At 35.7% G+C, this 20,036-nt stretch overlaps 2 protein-coding genes across 3 annotated transcripts; one reads left to right on the top strand and one right to left on the bottom strand.

The window, feature by feature from the left end:
• Window positions 1-1,432: 1,432 nt before the first annotated feature.
• On the top strand, window positions 1,433-9,924 carry ndfip1 (Nedd4 family interacting protein 1). Of its 2 annotated transcripts, XM_081382560.1 has the most exons (7): window positions 1,433-1,770; window positions 5,274-5,361; window positions 5,470-5,600; window positions 5,688-5,775; window positions 7,052-7,176; window positions 8,595-8,661; window positions 8,751-9,924. In XM_081382560.1, the coding sequence occupies exons 1-7, from the start codon at window positions 1,741-1,743 to the stop codon at window positions 8,855-8,857; spliced, it is 636 nt and encodes a 211-aa protein (XP_081238686.1). In that variant the 5' UTR covers window positions 1,433-1,740; the 3' UTR covers window positions 8,858-9,924. The 2 variants fall into 2 exon arrangements, with proteins under 2 accessions (XP_081238686.1, XP_081238685.1); XM_081382559.1 differs by having other exon boundaries at window positions 1,515-1,770; window positions 5,470-5,775.
• Window positions 9,925-10,896: 972 nt separating this feature from the next.
• Window positions 10,897-17,562, bottom strand: fgf1a (fibroblast growth factor 1a). The gene is made up of 3 exons (XM_081382561.1): window positions 17,153-17,562; window positions 12,025-12,128; window positions 10,897-11,942 (listed from the first exon to the last, which is right to left on the bottom strand). The coding sequence occupies exons 1-3, from the start codon at window positions 17,292-17,294 to the stop codon at window positions 11,745-11,747; spliced, it is 444 nt and encodes a 147-aa protein (XP_081238687.1). The 5' UTR covers window positions 17,295-17,562; the 3' UTR covers window positions 10,897-11,744.
• Between the last annotated feature and the right edge of the window lie 2,474 nt (window positions 17,563-20,036).

Below are 20,036 nucleotides of genomic sequence, written 5' to 3'. Positions count from 1 at the left end.
CCTCTTTGTTGCCATCTCTGTTCGAAATGTGCCAGTCAGTCACCGCGCCGGTGTGGATACTGTCATTCGGAATCACAGATTCTACTTTTTGGAAGTATGACCAACATAAGAATTTTCCCCGGAAAATGTCATCTGAACAAGTATCATCCACTTTTGTTCTGACCAACTTAGGGAAAAAAAGCATTGCAGTAAATTGCACTGATTAAATCTAACGATCGCTTATCATATCACGTCAAACGGTGCAAATTATACTTTGTTCTCAAATTGTTAATGTAAACAACATCAGGATTGAATGACTACATTTAATGTGTATTAGGGCTACCTGTAGTTCAGTTTCCATTTCTGTGCAGTCTTAATTTCTAATTGTCATACTAACAAATTAATGTTCCTCAGAACTGGTTCTCTTTGAAATACAAACACACATATCTGTAATCAGATGCATATTTAAAACTGGAATATAATCAAATTTTTACCTTTCAAAAGCCCTTCTGATATCATCCTTGTTTTCGCATGGGCCCGGTTGCAGTCTCTTTTTTTCTCCGAAGTCCGAAGTCTTTTGCATTTTACAACGACTGAATCTCCTGTTGTCTCTGGTGATTGTCGTTTGAACCTTTCTGGATCCGCCATCAAATTGATAAGTTTAATTATATCAAGCACTGTGGGAAAAGGCTATAAATCTCCACCTCCAACATCCTCACACTCATAGCCTACTAGCTGAGACTCCTTCTTTATGTGTACAGATGTGTCATAATGACGCAAAGACATGCTCGAATTTCCCGCGGAAATCCACCAGTACCACTGGAATTAAAAACATTATTACAAGCTTACCGTTTTGAATCGAGCTAAGGCAAGCAGATAGTTTTGAACACTGGCTGGTTGGTTCTGTACTAGCTCAAAAATTTATTTTTGGATAATTTTTAACCCAAATAAGTTACGGACTGCACCTTTAAAACTACTGTTAGACCTGCCTGAAAAAGTAATATTAGTTTTAGTCATTTTTAGTACTTATTAAATTTCATATTGCTACACTTGATCATTTTCATATGAGTTTTATCAGCTATTTATATTGTAGTCTATTGCAAAAAAAAATTAACTGAGCAAAAATATCAGTGATTCAGATGGGAAATCAGATGCACCCTCCAGAGACAAATATTAGAGGACACATAATATTACACTTGTAGAAACAGAGTGTTTATTACTGTTTGGCACTGACTATGGCAGACAACGACAGGATCAGCTATCTGTGTTGTATTTAGGAATAATCTTATTTTCTCCCTTTAGCCATTCTAAAGACAAGAGCGTACAAAAGTTCAAAGGTGTAGCTTTAGTTCAGGAGTTTGGCAAACTCACTTTTGGAAACTCTTTTAATTGGTTATATAACAATAATCTTTGCACTGAAATAAATACACCCATGGCATGGACTGTGTTCAAAACATAGAGAGCTGCCTACTTAGGCAGCCGAGCTGAGTCTGCTCGAAGCGCGTCTATGACTGAATGCTGTCTATGTAGGCCGCAGACCAGGGTTTGAGACAGAGACAGGAGAGGCTGACACGAAACCCGACTGAGCATGAGCAGTCGCCATTGTTTGGGCTATAGATTAGCCTAGTGCTGTCTATCTGGATTCATACGAACATATTCAAATTAAGGAACAGTAAAATTTTGATATTAAGTAAAAGGTACGTTAAACTAGTAATCTTTGCTACTGTATGACTGATTAAGTCAACAGATCGACGCAGAAGAATGACAGCTCAGAGGAGTGGATATCAGCAGGTAATACATGATCAGCATAACGTTAATTTGTTTGGTTTTTAGAGCGAGTTTTTTCTTCTGTAACCTAGGTTGATGGTTTTATGGACGTATATCGAGTCGAATCGGTTGTGATAATAATTTCTCAGACTCTGAATCTTTTCCGAAGAGAGATGGTAATCCCAGTTCGACTAACGTTAGCGTTAATTAGCTGGTTAGCCGCTCCTTCAGCGGCCTTCGTTTACACAAACAACAAACCGGAAAACGAGGAGTTTTAGATTATTAAGAATAGAATATTCATACAATATAGCCTGTACTTTATCGCGATTTTATCAATCTTTAAGGTTGTCATTCTGATCAAGTGTTATAGCAAGCAGCTATATTTAATTTCACGTTACAATAGTGTTAAAGTTCATGACATACAAAAGACCGAGGTGACCCTATTTATTAAATTTCACCCTATTTATAGTTTCATATTTTACCAATTTTTCTATTATATTATATTATATGACTCGTATAATATAAAAGTATTACGTATAATATTACATTTTAAAATATAATATGAGAGACTTAACACCTGGACTACAAAAGCGTACAAAACTAGAGGAAAATATTTGTTTAACAAACAGCTGGTGAGATAACCTTTGTGGAAAAAATGTCCATGTAAATATAAATACATGTAAATATATAAAATATGTATTTTTTTTTCAGATAGACCATGTATTATATATCATAATATTTTGATATAATTTTATAAAAACTAAAAAATTTAATTATATATATATTTGTACTGTCAATCGTTAAAAAAAAAAACTAATCACACATTTTTCTGTAATTAATCGCACCTAGCATTCAAGTTTTTAATATTTTTTTTATATTGCAATAATTTCACATAAACTCCAAATCAATGTAGAAACAACATAAAGACAATAGCCTACAGGGCTCTAGACTAACATTTGACAGCAGTCAAAGTTTATGATTAAAGTTCTACGGTGGTTTATGACAAAGTTCTACGGTGGCGCCAGCACCTGATTTGGTAGCGCTGGGGGGGATTTTTAATCATAAAGGTAATTTAAAGCTGCAGTCCATAACTTTTTTTGTGTGTGTGTTCTAAATTTACAACATTTATATATTAAGTGAGTACATCATGAATCCATTTATCATGAATTTTATTTATCATGAGACTTTGTGACTTCCTACTTTTCCATATATTAGGGCAGTGGTTCTCAATCCTGGTCCTGGGGACCCACAGCTCTGCATAGTTTGCATGTCTCCCTCATTTAACACACCTGATTCAGATCATCAGCTTGTTAGGAAAGAGCTCTATGAACTGAACTGGGTGTGTCAGATAAAGTAGACATAAAATGTGCAGAACTGTGAGTCTTCAGGACCAGGATTGAGGAGATGGTCCTCAATGCAGAGCATAAAATCCAGGGGGAGGAGTTGGATAAAATCCAACTCCTCCCACCTTACATATACCTAAACCTACCCGTCTCCACCCCCTGATCCCTAAACCCACCCCTAAACCTACCCATCTCCACCCCTAAACCTACCAATCTCCACCCCTTATATAAGATCCGACTCCTCCCCTCGGATCTTGTGTACTGCATTGAGGTGCTACTGGGATTGAGAAGCACTGTATTAGGGAGTGAAAATGTCTATCAAGTCAGTGTGTTCCTCTGCCGCCATCTACTGGTTATAGTTGTAATTTCACATCTTTGTTTAAAATAAAGGTGTTTGTTTGCCACGAAGTGTTAGTTTTCCTACATCTTAAAGCTTTTAGTTTTACAAGTAATCAATTAAAAATAACACTAAAATTGGATCATATTGATAATAATGTTGAAAAGGTGTGAAGCACTTGAAAGCCCTTGTAAAGTGCATGAATTTCAGTCTCAAAAGGTTGTACGAACAACAGATACGTCTATCTGCTTTCAAATGCTCCCGTCTGTATGAGTAAGCGCTCGGTGAAGAGCGTCATATTTACAACATGTTTTTGAAGCACGGATCATTGTAGCCAGTCACAGACATCTCCGATGAGCGTGTGAGCACAATGGGCAATCAGAGTTGTTTACGATTGCGCTCAAAGCGTCACATTTTTTTTTATTTGAGTACTGACTTGATAATGAATATCCATGGTGAATATTAGTGATTCATGGATTGAAAAGTCTTCTATAACTTGTTCATGCACAGTGTTTCTCCTGGTTTCCACATCAGCACTGTTTGATTATCCTTAATGAAAGACAGCAGCGGGTTTTTAGGCTGCTGTCACTTTAAGACCTGAATCGCATGTCAAATTTGGCTGAAAAATTACCCCCGAAAGACACTTAAAGTCATTATTGTGTTAAATGAGAAAAGAATTGAATATACCTTATGAAAAATTTGCTTTAGAAAGAAATATTTTATTTGGTTCAACAGAATTCCTACTGGTTTAAAACGACATGAGGGTGAGTACATGTAAATAAATAGAATTTTAATTTGTGGGTGAACTATCCCCAAAATATGAAATAATTTTTTTTAATGAAGTGATACTCTAAATGAGAAACTTAAACTACCAGTAGGTGGCAGTAAATGAGTAATGAGGTGCATTCACATGCCATGTTGAAATTACCATAATTTCAAGGTTTCAACTTGTAAAAAGCCTTCACATCCTTGTAGAGCTCGTAATTACAGCTTCTAAGATGGAACTTTTCTGAGAGCTCTTACTTGTACCACCTGACTGCTGCCTTCATTTAGGCTTTGAGCGTGTTGCCATAGAAACGCATAATTCCCAATCCGAGGATGTGAACTGCTCCGAATAGAGCGTCACGTGTCATTCATTCATTCATTGGATTTGTCCAAACGGCTGATTCATTCAGGAATGTAGTAAATGTTTGAATGGGCCATTGAATTATTGGTACACCTGATTAATTGGTTCAAAACACGGATTCATTTAGAAACGAGACACTGCTGTGCTTTACAGGTACATTTACATTACATTATATATATTAAATTTTTGAATGAAATATAAATATAACCCAATATTAACTTATTTATTGACCTCATGTGTAAAATCAATATCACATTTGGAATCGTGCTATTCCAAAAACGGCACTCGTTTGATATTACGCCGTTACTCGTGTAAAATTGCTTAGCTAGGCCATATCAAATGATTTAAATATGAGATGAAAAAATCATACAGAGGCATTTTTGCCCTGATATCTTGAATTATAGGGCCATCCTAACAGCATTCTATGGGCTACATCACGCAGTGAGTTTTTGCCCTGCATCACGGTTGTCACCAATCAACTTTATGAATTATGTTGGTGTTATGTGGGTGCGTTAAATCCTTTTGTTTGCATTCTTTTTCCATAACTAATTCATTAAATTAACACATTAAATCCACAGCCCAAATATATATATTATTTCATTTTTAATATTATTGTTTGTTTGGTATTAAACTGCTACATTCGTATTATATTAAAATGAATGTTGATCTAATATAATATCCTTTCCAAACATCACCAGCTTGTTTTTCATTTGTTCTGTAGTTGAATAATGAGGAGGAGTCAGGGGAGGTGGTTCAACCGGCCGCTGATGCGCCTCCACCGTACAGCAGCATTGCAGCCAGTAACGCAGGTAACAGAAGTGTGTAAATGTAGCCACTGCCTGTCCTGACAGGCCAGAAATAACTTGTCGTTATTCATAACCTTCTAACTCTGTGTCTGATTCATTTGTTTCTTGTAGCTTTTTTTGAGTACAAAGAGGATGATGTGTTCCCTAAACCCCCCTCATACAATGTTGCCACATCACTCCCATCATACGATGAGGCCGAGAGGAGCAAAGCAGAGTCCACTGTTCCTTTAGTCACTGACCGGGTGAGGGTTTGTGATTATTTTAGGGGTAATTACAGATTTAAAAACAAACACACTTTTGACACATCTTTACTTGTACATCCACTACAGGATGAGGACTTCATTGCCAGGGAGAGCTTTGACGATACGGATCAACTGCGGGTTGGCAATGATGGGATATTCATGCTTACGTTCTTCAGTAAGAGTGCACAATACTCACTGTAGATGAGCACATTAGACCGATCTAGACACGTTGATGCATCCGCCATCTTGGTCTCGGAACGGCCAACATTTCATATGCTGGTGTCACTCATCAGTTTTTTTACGATGCCACAACATTGCACAGCCTCTGGTTGTATTACTTGTTTTTAAACTATGGTAACTTGCGTGTTAACTCATTTCCTTGTCTTTCATCTGCTGAAGTCTATTGCCGATATAGATATTCATAATGCGTATAACTACACAAAAGGGCTGCCAACTCTCATGCATTCGACACTTTTCACACGCTCTCTCCCTACACATTCATTTTCTCACGCAGAGAAAAATCGACAGACAAGACAGAGCTGGTTCATTTTGATATTAAATAAATTATCAGCTCTCAATTCTGTCAATTTTATTACGAAATTTAAACAATAAATATAGTTTTGGCGCTTGTAAATGTGACATGACAGATCGTTGAAGCGGCACGTGAACCGATCGTCTCTTACTCTTTACTACTAGTTAATAGTAAATAAACACGAATAAGTATATTGAAAGATACAGTACAACTTAATGAAATGTTTATGCCTCATGCATAATATCGATCAGTGTTTTTCAACCGCGGAAAGAGGTCAATAAAACAGCTTACACATAACGTTACATTTACCTCAGGAAAGCCATTTAATGACCATAGCACGTTTTATTTTTACCTGTATCATTAAAATATAACGTTATTATTATAAAAAACGCATATCTTCTTGAGAAAAATGTACATGCATCTACTGTACCTAATATTTATCCAAATGAATCGATATTGAATCAAGATTGGAATCAAATCACAAGAATGAATTTAATTGAAATAGTGAAGTCTGTTTCAAGCACTAATAAAAACAGTAGCCTACCAATTATTGTACCATGTAAACATTGTAACGTGTTGTCACTAAACTTAATAAAATTCTGTTTAGTTACCAAATGGTTTGACAATCACAACCCCCCCCCCCCCCTTCTTCCATAATTGTCACTCCAAACTATACTCAAAAGTTGGCAGCCCTACACAGCACAGAACTCGCTCTTCTACTATGAATTAAATTGACATCCGGGTTTAAATCTGCATGGCTCCTCATTGGTTATTTACAGACGCCCTCATGAGAAACAATTATCGTCCGAATAGGACTGAGATACACTTTAATAGTGTGAAACAGATGAATAATTGGACTAATTTGGACACAGAAGTGCAGCAGATACATTAATAGCTGTTCATTTCTTTGCCCCATCAGTGGCATTCCTCTTCAACTGGATTGGCTTCTTCCTGTCCTTCTGTCTGACCACGTCTGCAGCCGGGCGCTATGGAGCCATCTCTGGGTTTGGACTGTCCCTGGTCAAATGGGTCCTGATTGTCAGGGTATGACAGGATACTATTAGCCGGTTTCACAGACGAGGCGTAAACTAATCCCAGACTAAAATGCATGTTTGAGCTGTTTTAAATTAAAGCAACTTTCATGTCAGTGCCATTGTTTTACCACAAGACGCACACCAGAAATGTTTTGTGTTTTCTAATACATGTTTAAATGTCCTAATTGAACTAAGGCCTAATCCTGGCTTAATCTAAGCCTTGTCTGTGAAACCAGGCCTATATCATATACATCTTACATATTCATTATCATAACCATCATAATGGTAACACTTTACAATAAGGTCTCATTTGTTAACATTAGTTACTAACAATGAGCAATGTTTGTTTTTTGTTTTTTTGCGTTTATTATGTATTTTATATCGTGTTAATGTCAGTGAATAAAAATATTCATGTTAGTGGACAGTGCATTAACTGTTAAAGAGGAGCTATTATGCTTTTTTTTTTTTTTACTTTCTTTAGTGTATAATATTGCTGTTTCAGTACGAAAAAGCTCTGCAAAGTTACACAGCACTTGCGAGAATGAACAGTAAGAACAATATTCTTTATTTATATAATTCCTCCCAAGGCACATGCAAAATAAAGGTGGTGATGCCTGGTTGAGTTGTATTAGTAGTGTGTTGTAACGTACCGTTATGGTAAGAGGCGTGACATTTCTGAAATGCGCTCAAAGTGATTGACCAATCACAACACACTGGTCCAGCCAACCAATCAGAGCGCAGAGAATTCAGATGAAGGACTTTGTTTAATTGGGGTTAAACGCAGTAAAACAGGTCGCATCGCTTCCAGTATTTGTATGTGCTTTGTTAAATATAGAGCTGTTTTACTCAAGATACCTTCAAAGGAGCGCAAAAAGATGAGCAAAACATCGCATATGCAGATTGATAACTAAATGTTTTTTATTTTTCTTCTTCTCACTAACATTTAGATATCAAATATAATGCCAACAGTAAATTGAACTAGCTAGGTTAGCGGCTTATCTTAAAAATCCATAGATATCGCCGTCAGTTTGTACTGCTGTTAACACTTTCTCAGACGATCAGACAAGTGTTCCTGTTTATTCATATGACATTTAGCATTAAGCCTGTAAACCCTCCAGGAACTGAGTTTCCACCCCTGAACTAAACCGAGCGTTACTGACAGACTGGGAAGAGAGGTGCTGCAACAATGTGAAAAATAACATGAAGATTTATTCTTGTAGACCCCAAAACAAAATCAAGACTATAAAACAGAAGTATTGTTCATGTTAACTATAATGTTAACAAATGGATCCTTATTGTAAAGTGTTACCATCATCACAAATCGTGGCAGTGGATTAATATTTAAAGCTGTTTGTTTGTTGTATTAGTGTTTGTATTGCAATGTAACAGAGGATGAGCACTCAACCTTTTCTCTCTGTGATTAAACAGTTCTCTACCTACTTCCCTGGATATTTTGATGGCCAGTACTGGCTGTGGTGGGTTTTCCTGGTTGTAGGTGAGTGTATATTTGCACATTAGTGTATATAAATGAATATAAAATTGATTACATCCTTACAACTAACATGTTATTTTGAATACACCCAGGATTCCTGCTGTTCTTCCGGGGATTTGTTAACTACTCCAGAGTTCGCAACATGGCAGATCATTCCATGTCCACCCTTCCTCGAACCCGCGTTCTTTTTATCTATTAGGTAAATCATAAGAAACTATTTACTGGCTTTAGATGGGTTTATGTGTAAGCATTGCATTAGGGGGAAACAAATTAAAAGACAACCTTTCTGTGATCTAAATGATTGTGGATATGATATTAACATGAAGATGAAGCATCTTCTCTTTCTGATTTTTGAGAATAGATTAAAAATCTCAGGATAATTGCGAAATGAACAAAACGGCAAAGTCAGAGAGCCACCCACAGCTTTTTTTGATTCTTCAGAACAAAGAAGAGTATATCTGCTTCAGACGCCCCTGCATTTCTCAGTTGTTTGCGCAGTGCAACTAATTACATTGGCATTTTTTACTAAAGGATTCAACCGTTTATCAGTGCTTATTTAAAGTGTAGACGTACAGTATGCATTCATTATGGAGTTTGAACTTGCTTACATTTGCATGTATTTGGCATTTCAAGTTCCAATTAGCAGTCATGCCATCAGAGAATCTGTTTTTGTCAAATTCCAAGTCACTGTTTGTTTCTGAGGGTTTTCTTTTAATTATGGGGGGTGGGGGGTGGGGTTGTAATTTTACTTTGTGAGTAAATCTAGTATCTGAACTTTCTTTTGTGAACTAGAAAAAGAGTATGTATATACAGTATACGAGAAGAGTGATATTAAACGTTATAAAGATGCACTTTTAGGATATAAACAGAACAACATGGAGGAACTGCCAGGTCCTTGTAAAGCCAAGAGCATATTAGGGCAAAGTTTATTCGAGATTATGTAAGCCCGTTTCAAATTACTGTCGAAAAAGGACCAAAATACTCATTAAATAAAAGCTAAGCCTAGATTCATAGCAGTTCGATATAAACGGCAAACTGATTCAGCATTCAAGCACACCTGATTATGTAATGCGCTTAATCAATCAGTGATCTGGTGTGAATAATAGAATGTTTTATGATGCCAAATGTAGCAGTAGATGATTCATTGATCTTTGTTTTCATTGAAGACTTCAGTATGAGATAGTGCTTCACAACATGTTGTTTGTGATTTGTATGTTTTACACCTGTCAAGTAACTTTTAATAAATGTAACATCTATGGCAACGCAGATCACGTGGTGCATTTGTCAGTTATGTACACTATCACTATCTGTACACTAAGTCTTTTATGCTCAACAAGACTGCATTTATTTGATCAAAAATACAGTAAAAACTGTAATATTGTGGAATATTATTACATTTTAAAAGAACTGTTATCTATGGAAACTTGTTTCCGCCATGGGATAAAAAAGGTGCCTGCGACTTTTTATCTCGCAATTATGACTTTTTTCTCGCAATTGTGAGTTTATAACTTGTAATTCTGTCTTTCTTGCAATTATTGCAGATAAACTTGCAATTGCGTGGTGGAAACAAGCTTCCATAGTTTTCCATTTGAATATATTTAAAATATATAATTTATTCGTGTGATGCAAAGCTGAATTTTCAGCATCATTAATACAGTCTTCAGTGTCACATGATCCTTCAGAAATCATTCAATATACATTTTTCAGGATCATTTTGAAGAATAGAGGGTTCAAAAGAACATTTATTTGAAATAGATATCTTTTGTAAATGTTATTACTGTGTCCTTTGATCAATTGAATGCATCCTAGCTGAATAGAAGTATTAATTTCCTTTCTTTTTTTATCTAATTGGCTTTTGAACATTGTTATTTCTCACATACTGTTTAAACACTATCATTGCCACAGTGTCATCATTTTTATATCCTCAGGTGAAGGTGAATTGCATACTTTTACATATAAATATATTATTTTATATATAAATATAATAAATGGTACTATACGGTTATCCGGACCACACCTGACCAAAACCGCTCTTGGTTGGTCGTAACCCCAGTGACGGGTAGGTTTAGGGGCGGGGTTGGGGTAGGTCATCACATGTGGTCCAGATAACCATATAGTACCTAATAAATAAATTAAATATAAATCTATTATGTGTGTTAGTTAAGATCAACTATAAGCCGTTCTTTGGGTGTCACTGTAAAAAATAATATCAATAAGTTATGACATGTTTTTACATTGCTTTAACTCATTAAAATAAGTTAAGCAACTTTTTATTAGTCAGTTTAATGCAATTTAAGTTGAAATTACTTAAATTTTGAAGCACAATCAACTTGGATGTTTAAGGCAGCAACTTTTTATGGTATTGTGCTATTGTAGTGATGTTCACCATTCATTAATTAACAGTTATAACTACATAAATAAATAAATATATCCATGACTGCACAGCTCACAGATTTATTGTTTAACATGATCCAGCAGTTCAATGATACAGCACTATAATCGTGCTATTACTGTGTTGTTCGAAAAAAAAAGAAAAAATATAACAAATGCGATCAGACACGTGTATATATGAATAAGAAAAAACGGCAAATGGCAAAATTGAGATTGTTCTAACTAAAGAATCACTTCACAAATACAAAATAAAAATAAGTTACTATTACAGTAGTTTTATGTTGTTTTTTTGTCAGTGCATATTTGTGAATTTTAACATGTTTGCATCCTAGAGTTAGTAAACTTATGCTGCTTTCACGCCATGTCATAATTACCGTAATTTTGAGCGAACAACACGTGACGTTCTACTCAGAGCTGTTCACGTCATCGGACTGGGAATTATGCGTTTCAGCCTTTTACAGTCTATGGTTTCAACACTATCAACAGCTAAATACATCTGCAGCGGTCACGGTACAAGTAGGAGCTCTCAGAAAACTCTCATTTTACAAGCTGTAATTACGAGGAAGCGAACACTTTTTACAAATGGAAATCTCGTAATTACGGTAATTTCGACATGGCGTGAACGCACCTTTTCTGCCATAGCGAGTTAGAAGCGTTTTATGTGTTTATGTGATTACATTATCAGGTTTCAGGCCTCAGTCCTTTGCCTGGGCCACCTGTCGTGGGAGAAAGAAAATAGCTTTCTGCCCAATGTGTGTCCTTGGGCCACGTTTCATTTTTCCGTTCTTTTTTATTCCGACATACCAGTTTTCACCATGCTTTTGAGACTGATATGTGTTGTAGTGGTTTTCCTCCATCCTCTCCAAGAAAAAACTTTCATCCGTTACTAATGACTGCAGAGACAGAAAAGCACACATAATAGTCGTGCAAATGCTGATGCATCTCTTTGTATCAGAAATGTTTCTTTATACTTACTGAAGCGTACAGCTTGCCATCTTCATTCATAGAGAGGTAAAGTCCTGCCTCTGTTCCTTCAATGACCACCACTCCTGGACTTGTTGCTTTTATGCGCAGTATGCCTTTAAAACCACACACACAGAAACATGTGGGAGGATTATTAAAAGGCAGATTCCAGAACAGTGGCCCACATACTGTATGCATCCCGTGATACAAGGAACAGAAGATCAAGGACAAATGTTTTCAAGGATGAAGTCAGATGATTAACAGGACTAGAATCTCCTTTTTTTTATTTCAGATTACAGGTTTATGTACATGGATTAGCCTGTGTAAAATAGAGATGTCTTTTTAACATACATGAACCACTGAAATGTGGCATTATTTATAGTATACAGTATGCCTCTTATTTAGAGGACACACTCATACTCCCATATTTTTATTCAATAATATATTTTTTATTTTGTGTTATGAGGGAATTTAAAGTAATAAGTTATAGCGTAATAAAATGTCATTTTGTGTCAAAAACATGGAAATAATTAGTTTTTATCACATTGTTTACTATATTTATTTGCTTGGTCAGTGTCGTCGTGAGTTTAGGTTCTTTTGCTGTTGTGTTGTAAGGACCTTTGAAATAACTGAAAGGGCTAGGTCAACCAAAAATGACGTTTCTGTGATTAATTACTCACCCTCATGTCGATCCAAACCCGTAAGACCTTTGTTCATCTTCAGAACACAGATTAAGATATTTTTTGATGAAATCCAAGCTTTCAGCAATTTAATGACCATTTTCCAGGCCCAGAAAGGTAGTAAAGACATCGATAAAAAAATTCCATTTGACTACAGTGGTTCAACCTTAAAGGGATAGTTTGGAATAGAATTTCCAAAAATGAAAATTCTGTCATCATTTACTCTTCCTCAAGTTGTTCCAAACCTGTATGATTTCCTTTCTTCTGCTAAACACAAAAGAAGATATTTTAAAGAAGGTTGGTAATTAAACAGTTGCTGGTCCCCATTGACTTCCATAGTATTTTTTTTTTCCTACTATGGAAGTCAATGGGGTCCATCAGTCGTTTGGTTACCGACTTTCTTCAAAATATCTTCTTTTGTGTTCAGCAGAAGAAAGAAAGTCATACAGGTTTGGAACAACATGAGGGAGAGTAAATGATGACAGGATTTTCATTTTTGGGTGAACTATTCCTTTCATTTTATGAGAATACTTTTTGTGCGCAAACCCAAACAACTACTTTATTCAACAATTATTTAGACACAGTGAAGTGCTTCAAGGTTCAACGGCAGAACGCTGGTTCATTATTGGCCGACACATGTAAATGCGTGCGGTCAAGACCTGCCTGGAACTACTTTAGCCATGCCATATGATACTATTTAACCCTTAATCAGTGTTTGGGGTCATTATGACCCCACTGGACTTTTCTTTCATTTTTTAAAAATGTTACCTTCATCTCAGGGGCATGAAACTCTGGGACTTTTCCTAAATAACCTATCTAAACATGCACAAAAAAACTGGGCTTGATTTGGTTGTTCTAAAGGTGTGTAAAAAAAAATTTACCTTTTAAGGTGTTTGGGGTCAAAATGACCCCACATTGAAAATGAATGGGAAAATGAAAAAAATGACTTTTTTTTATTTTGTTTGTCAAAAAAATCAAATTAAATCCATTATAAATCTGAAAATTTCTACATATAAACCAAGGTCTGGTCCTAGAGCATAAATAAAAAGTAGAACGAACTTTCTATCTCATACACACACACACACAGACACACACAAACACATAAACAAACAAACAAATGTATGTTTTTGCAACAGAGAGCATTTTTACAGAATTTGGCAAATAAAATAAACAAAACTGGCATAAATCTAAAAAAAATTTACATTTAAATCAAGGTCTGGTCCTAGAGCATAAACCCAAAGTGGAACGAACTTTCTATCTCATACACACATACACACAAACGCACACAAACACACACAAACACACACAAACACACACATGTATGTCACTGCAACAGAAAGCATTTTTATAGAAATTGGCAAATAAAATAAATAAAACTGGCATAAATCTAAAAAAAATTTACATTTAAATCAAGGTCTGGTCCTAGAGCATAAACCCAAAGTGGAACAAACTTTCTATCTCATACACACACACACACAAACACACACAAACACACACATGTATGTCACTGCAACAGAGAGCATTTTTATAGAAATTGGCAAATAAAATAAATAAAACTGGCATAAATCTAAAAAAAATTTACATTTAAATCAAGGTCTGGTCCTAGAGCATAAACCCAAAGTGGAACAAACTTTCTATCTCATACACAAACACACACAAACACACACAAACACACACATGTATGTCACTGCAACAGAGCATTTTTATAGAAATTGGCAAATAAAATAAACAAAACTGGCATAAATCTAAAAAAAAATTACATTTAAATCAAGGTCTGGTCCTAGAGCATAAACCCAAAGTGGAACGAACTTTCTATCTCATACACAAACACACACAAACACACACATGTATGTCACTGTAACAGAGAGCATTTTTATAGAAATTGGCAAATAAAATAAACAAAACTGGCATAAATCTAAAAAAAATTAAATTTAAATCAAGGTCTGGTCCTAGAGCATAAACCCAAAGTGGAACGAACTTTCTATCTCATACACACACACACACACAAACACACACATGTATGTCACTGCAACAGAGAGCATTTGTATAGAAATTGGCAAATAAAATCAACTAAACTGGCATAAATCTGAAAAATGTCACATAAGCAACATGGAACAAGCTTGTTCCCACACACACACACACACACACACACACACACACACACACACACACACACACACACACACACACACCAACACACACACACACAATCATGTCATAGTGGTGACTTGTAATGGTTCTGCAAATGTATATAATAATTTGATAATAATTATATAATTAATATTATATAATTATAATAATTAATTTGATAATAATAATAATTAGATTTTTTATGCATTTCAAAATGTTTAAATAAATATTCACATATATATATGTATATATATATCAAATTTGTGAGGAGAAGTGAAAATGAGTGAATGAATGGTTCTCTATGGCCCTCTATTGGATACATTTGGCCATTGCACTTTAATTCCTTTCCTATAAGAAATAAGTTTTTTCGACTAACCTTTAGATGGCAGTATTCCATCCCTAACACATAGAGCAATGCCCAAAAACCATTTATATTGAATTAATATCATTATTTAAGTGATTTTTTCTTTAAAAAATCATTTTTCATGAGCCAATTTATGGCCTAGTTATGTAATTGTGCAGTAAATAGGTAAAAAACTTCAAAATTTCCACAAAAACACAGCATAAATGTATAGTTGAGAAGTAAATAAAAAAAATGATATATAGTTTTCCATATAAAAATGTATATTTCCTTATGCAATCGCTCTTTAAAAGTTTGGGGTCAAAATGACCCCAAACACCTTAAGTGTTGTCCTTTTCAAACACTGATTAAGGGTTAAAAAGTTCATTATTTTGTTTATTGGTTGTTGTAATAGAATCGATTAACATGCTTTAATGTTCAAAAACATATTATTTTTCACATAGCCTACTGTACATCATTGCAGCTCCTCTATTCCCAATCTGTCTGAATGAAACACTGATTTAATTTCTACAAAGCCCCTCCTTCTGAAAAGCTCTGAGTGCTCTGATTGGCCAGCTGACCCAGTGCGTTAATTGTGATTGGCCAAAAAAACACCTCAAGTGTGTGTCGGAAATGTTACTTCAGCTTCTGAACTATAAAAAAGCATTTGTAAACAGTTAATAATAACATTGTCATTTTGTTGTATCAGTTCGAGTCATATTCTGAAAATGCGGACGATCAAGCCTATTGATCGGAACATTGGGGGCACGACTTGAGCAGAATGTTTTACTGCGGTAAGTACAGTTAGCTGCTAGTCTTTAAGCCTGCATTGTACCAAAGACTATAGAATTACACTTAAAGGGACTTTGGTTGTGCTAAGCTGTCCTCTGTAAAATGCGCTGTGCACAAGCAAACGTTTGGGTTACTGCTCACTGTGCTCAGGGAGCTTTACTATATGTAGGCCTATAGCGAGGCGGTTGTTATAGCGAATAACAACCCCGACAGGCTGATTCAAGACCCCTCCGCTTCGTAACGTTATTCTCTATAACAACCGCCTCGCTTTACATTGTCCCGCTTATTACATGGCTACCTACAAAATAAATAAATAATTTGACACAAAATATTGATTAAAAAAGGAGTTTATTGATTTAAAAACGATTGTATTGCTTCCGCTAAAGAAAATAGTCCGTTCCGCGTCCATAGCAACGCGCTGTTTTTCATGGCAACGGTGTGTTATACTTATCAAGAAATAACAGACCGCATTCTACATTGGAATTCAACCAAGCTAATAAAAATAAATATTAGCCTCTGATTCCTAATGTCATCCGTTTTTGCAAGGCCAAATCAATCGACGTTGCATTCACATACAAACACGTCAACACTGCAATTACGTGAAGCCTTGACTTCTCTTTTTGCGTGTGACGTGTGGACGTTTGAAGAAACAATACCTGGACTTCATTCGAGCGTTTAGGCAGGTCTGGATCAGTGTTACTTTTAGATAGAATAAATCCATGTTTGGGAGACTATGAGCTTTGTAACTTTGCAGATCTTGTACATGCACAAACAAATATTACACACTAAAGAAAAAAGAAAACATTCAAAAGCACCAAATGACCCATTTAAGGACCATTTAACCTATAGCTATAAGTTAGTTCTGTTATTTTTAAAAAGGAAACATTTTTTTTCTGGACAAAGCACAATACAAATATTGTCCAAAAGTATCATGTTTAAATGAAATTAGCTGTCTGTTCATTCTTAATTAGGCATTATTAACATACTATGAATGTGTGTTTCCTACTTTATTATTCTTTTCTGTACTTTATTATTATCATTCAGTTGGGAATCTGATAGCGTATCCATCAGCACACACTGCGGCTCTTGCTTAGCACCCATAAAACTGCTGTTTACCTGCAGAGAAACACGTTATCGTAACGCTATTATAATGCCGCTGTGTGAAAGTGTCATGGCACGGACACGCAGCATTACTCACTGTAGACGTTTTCCTCTCGAGCTCCAGCCACTGTCCCGTCCGAAAGGATCTGAAGGTGATATCCTCCATTCATACAGTACAGCCGCGCGAGCTTCTTATAGTCGGGCGGGTTGAATTTCACTGCAACATCGGCCTCGGTCATGCCTACTATTTAATGATCTATTCTGAGCTCGGCCCTGTTTGAAAACAGAAAATGACCGTGACTCAAACCTGGCGAGTTGCTTGCTTGCAGCTTTTCAGGACAGCTGGCTCGGAACGTGCATACGATGGTCGAAAATGCTGTCTAGATAGGCAGCTCAGCAGGTTTGAGACACGGTTAATAATGCTGAAGCTGCAGGGGACGAGGAACGGTTTGTATTCATTAACCGGGACTTAAGATTTGCCTTGGCTGTTTCACATATCATTATGAAATCCCAGGGGGAAAAACACACACACACACACACACACACACACACACACACACACACACACACACACACACACACACACACACACACACACACACACACAGAAATTGACAATATATAGTGGTTCATTTATTTTTAGTAATGAATATTAAGAAGTTAGGGTTACTCCATTTAACCTCCATTTTCTTTTTAAAATGGCTTACTGCATGCTGGTTACACTATCATTTTCTACCACTAACATTTTATTTTACATTTTCCTTGTTACACGTTACGTGTATTTACTGTAGTAATAGGAGTAAATTATGCATAATTACCTGTGATTAACCCTAAACCAAATTCTATTAACCTTATAGTAAGGTCTCAAGGAGAATAGTACTAATTTAAGTAGTACATTGTGATGGAGATGGATGTGCAACCTGTTTAAATTCAAAACAGTAGATGTTATCAGCTCTTTTATTTTAGGCATTTGGGCCATGCCATTGCAACTTTTATCTTTTTAACTATGTCTAGATTTAAATATGAAAAGCTGAAAGATTTTTGAATAGTGGATTATTTAGAATTCTAAAAAATAAATAGGGATGTAACTATATCGCATCACCATTTATCGTTATACACAAATGCAACAATATGCATTGTGGATAGCAGTGTTGGGGGAAGAGACTTTTAAAAATAATGTTACAATATTATGTTACTCCCTAAAAAAGTAACTAAATGCATTATTTAGTTACTTTTTATGGAAAGTAATGCGTTGTTTTACTTTTGCATTAGCCTACTTTTTCCTTATTGGGGCTGGGCTTACTTGTTTGTTTGTTTGTTTTGTAATATATATTTAAAAAAAAACTCTAAAAGTTATATTTTTGACAAATGTAAAGGCCCTTTCACATAAAAAATTTAACGAATAAGCCTCAGACTGATGGAAATGCAAATTCACTCCTGTACAGTAGAGGGCGCAGCTCAAATAAACCTTACAGCTGTGCTGCCGTTCTGGATCGCAGAAGAATAGGACACAGGAGAAGAAAGTTCAGAAGTTCTATTAAAGGGGTCATATAATGCCATTTTTGTACAAGCTAATATGATTCTTTAGGGTCTAAATTTAAAAGTTTGTAATTAGTATTGTAAGAAAACCCTCATTTTACCTGGTTAAAAACAGCTGTTTTCAGCACGCCATTTAAGTGCATGTGTCTTTGTTAATGCGCTTTGCTCACCCCGCCCCTCTGTTCTGTGCGTACACCGTTTGTAACATAACACAATAACCATAACGCGTTGTTCATTATAAACGTGGGATTATGAATTATATTGAGAATGTTGTATATAGAAAACATGCTGTAATGTACCCTGAGTGTAAACCTTAGCCGCATTCATCGTGAAGCGTGCTAGCGATTTGCAAAGATTAATATAAATATTAATATAAAGGTTAATAAAACGTTACACTCACTTCTTCTGGAGGTGCAGCAGGAACACGAATAGTTGGTACCGATCCTTTTTTCAGGAGCAGCTTCTTAGCAAAACCAGCTTTACATTTACCTCGTTTATAAAGCAGTCTGGTGTGTGAAATGATTCGCGCAAACATGAAAGCATTGACGTTGATCGTGGGGAATATTCCCTTCGAAAACAAACTCAGCCACTGCGTCTTCAGCGGTTCGGATTTAGGAACATCAAAATGACTGCTGTGTTCGTTATTATGCCCAAGGACAGAACACCACAATCGCTTAGACGCCATTCTGCTCATAGACAGTGCTCCAGCGTATCAACAATGACCGCGCCGGTCTGCGCGGACTATGATTGACAGCTCATCGTGGGAGGGGCGTCAATTTTGTGACGTCACAAAATCGAACGGCTTGATTTGAGATGGGGGAAAACATAAGTGTACAGGCACTGCCAACACACATTTCAGTACAATCAACTTGTAAAAGTGCATGTACCATTATATGACCCCTTTAATTCAGCAATAAAAACAAACAAACACAAATGTGAAGTTTTACTACGGTAATTTTTGCTTATTCGTATGGCTGGGTTATCAAAGGTCGGCAGCTAAGACATTGATTAATAAAGTGAGATTAAGTGCATAACGTATATTTGTGTTATTTAACATTTAATTATTGCAGGTTTGCAATAATATTCAGTTTTTGCATTTCACTGTTTTTATCCATTTTGAGGAATTACTGAATCTGTTTTTGTGCAAGTAAGATTTTTAGTCTAGTTTAAACTACAAAAACCATCATGTTTACACAACGTCTCTGCACTTATTCCCTATTTCTCTCAATATGGGGACAGGAGAGCTGTCAGTCAATGAATGGGGAAACAAAGTAACTTGCGTTACTTGTTTGAAAAAGTAACGCAGATATTTTGTTGTAAATGTAAAAGTAATGTTACTTTACTAGTTACTTGAAAAAGTAATCTGATTACATAACTTGCGTTACTAGTTTGAAAAAGTAACCCAGATATTTTGTTGTAAATGTAAATGTTACTTTTCTAGT

This window comes from Scardinius erythrophthalmus (genome assembly GCF_964197995.2).
Source record: "Scardinius erythrophthalmus genome assembly, chromosome: 13".
In the NCBI taxonomy this organism is placed as follows: domain Eukaryota; kingdom Metazoa; phylum Chordata; class Actinopteri; order Cypriniformes; family Leuciscidae; genus Scardinius; species Scardinius erythrophthalmus.
The sequence above is the reverse complement of the archived record's forward strand: the minus strand, read 5'-3'. Positions and strand labels throughout refer to the sequence as shown.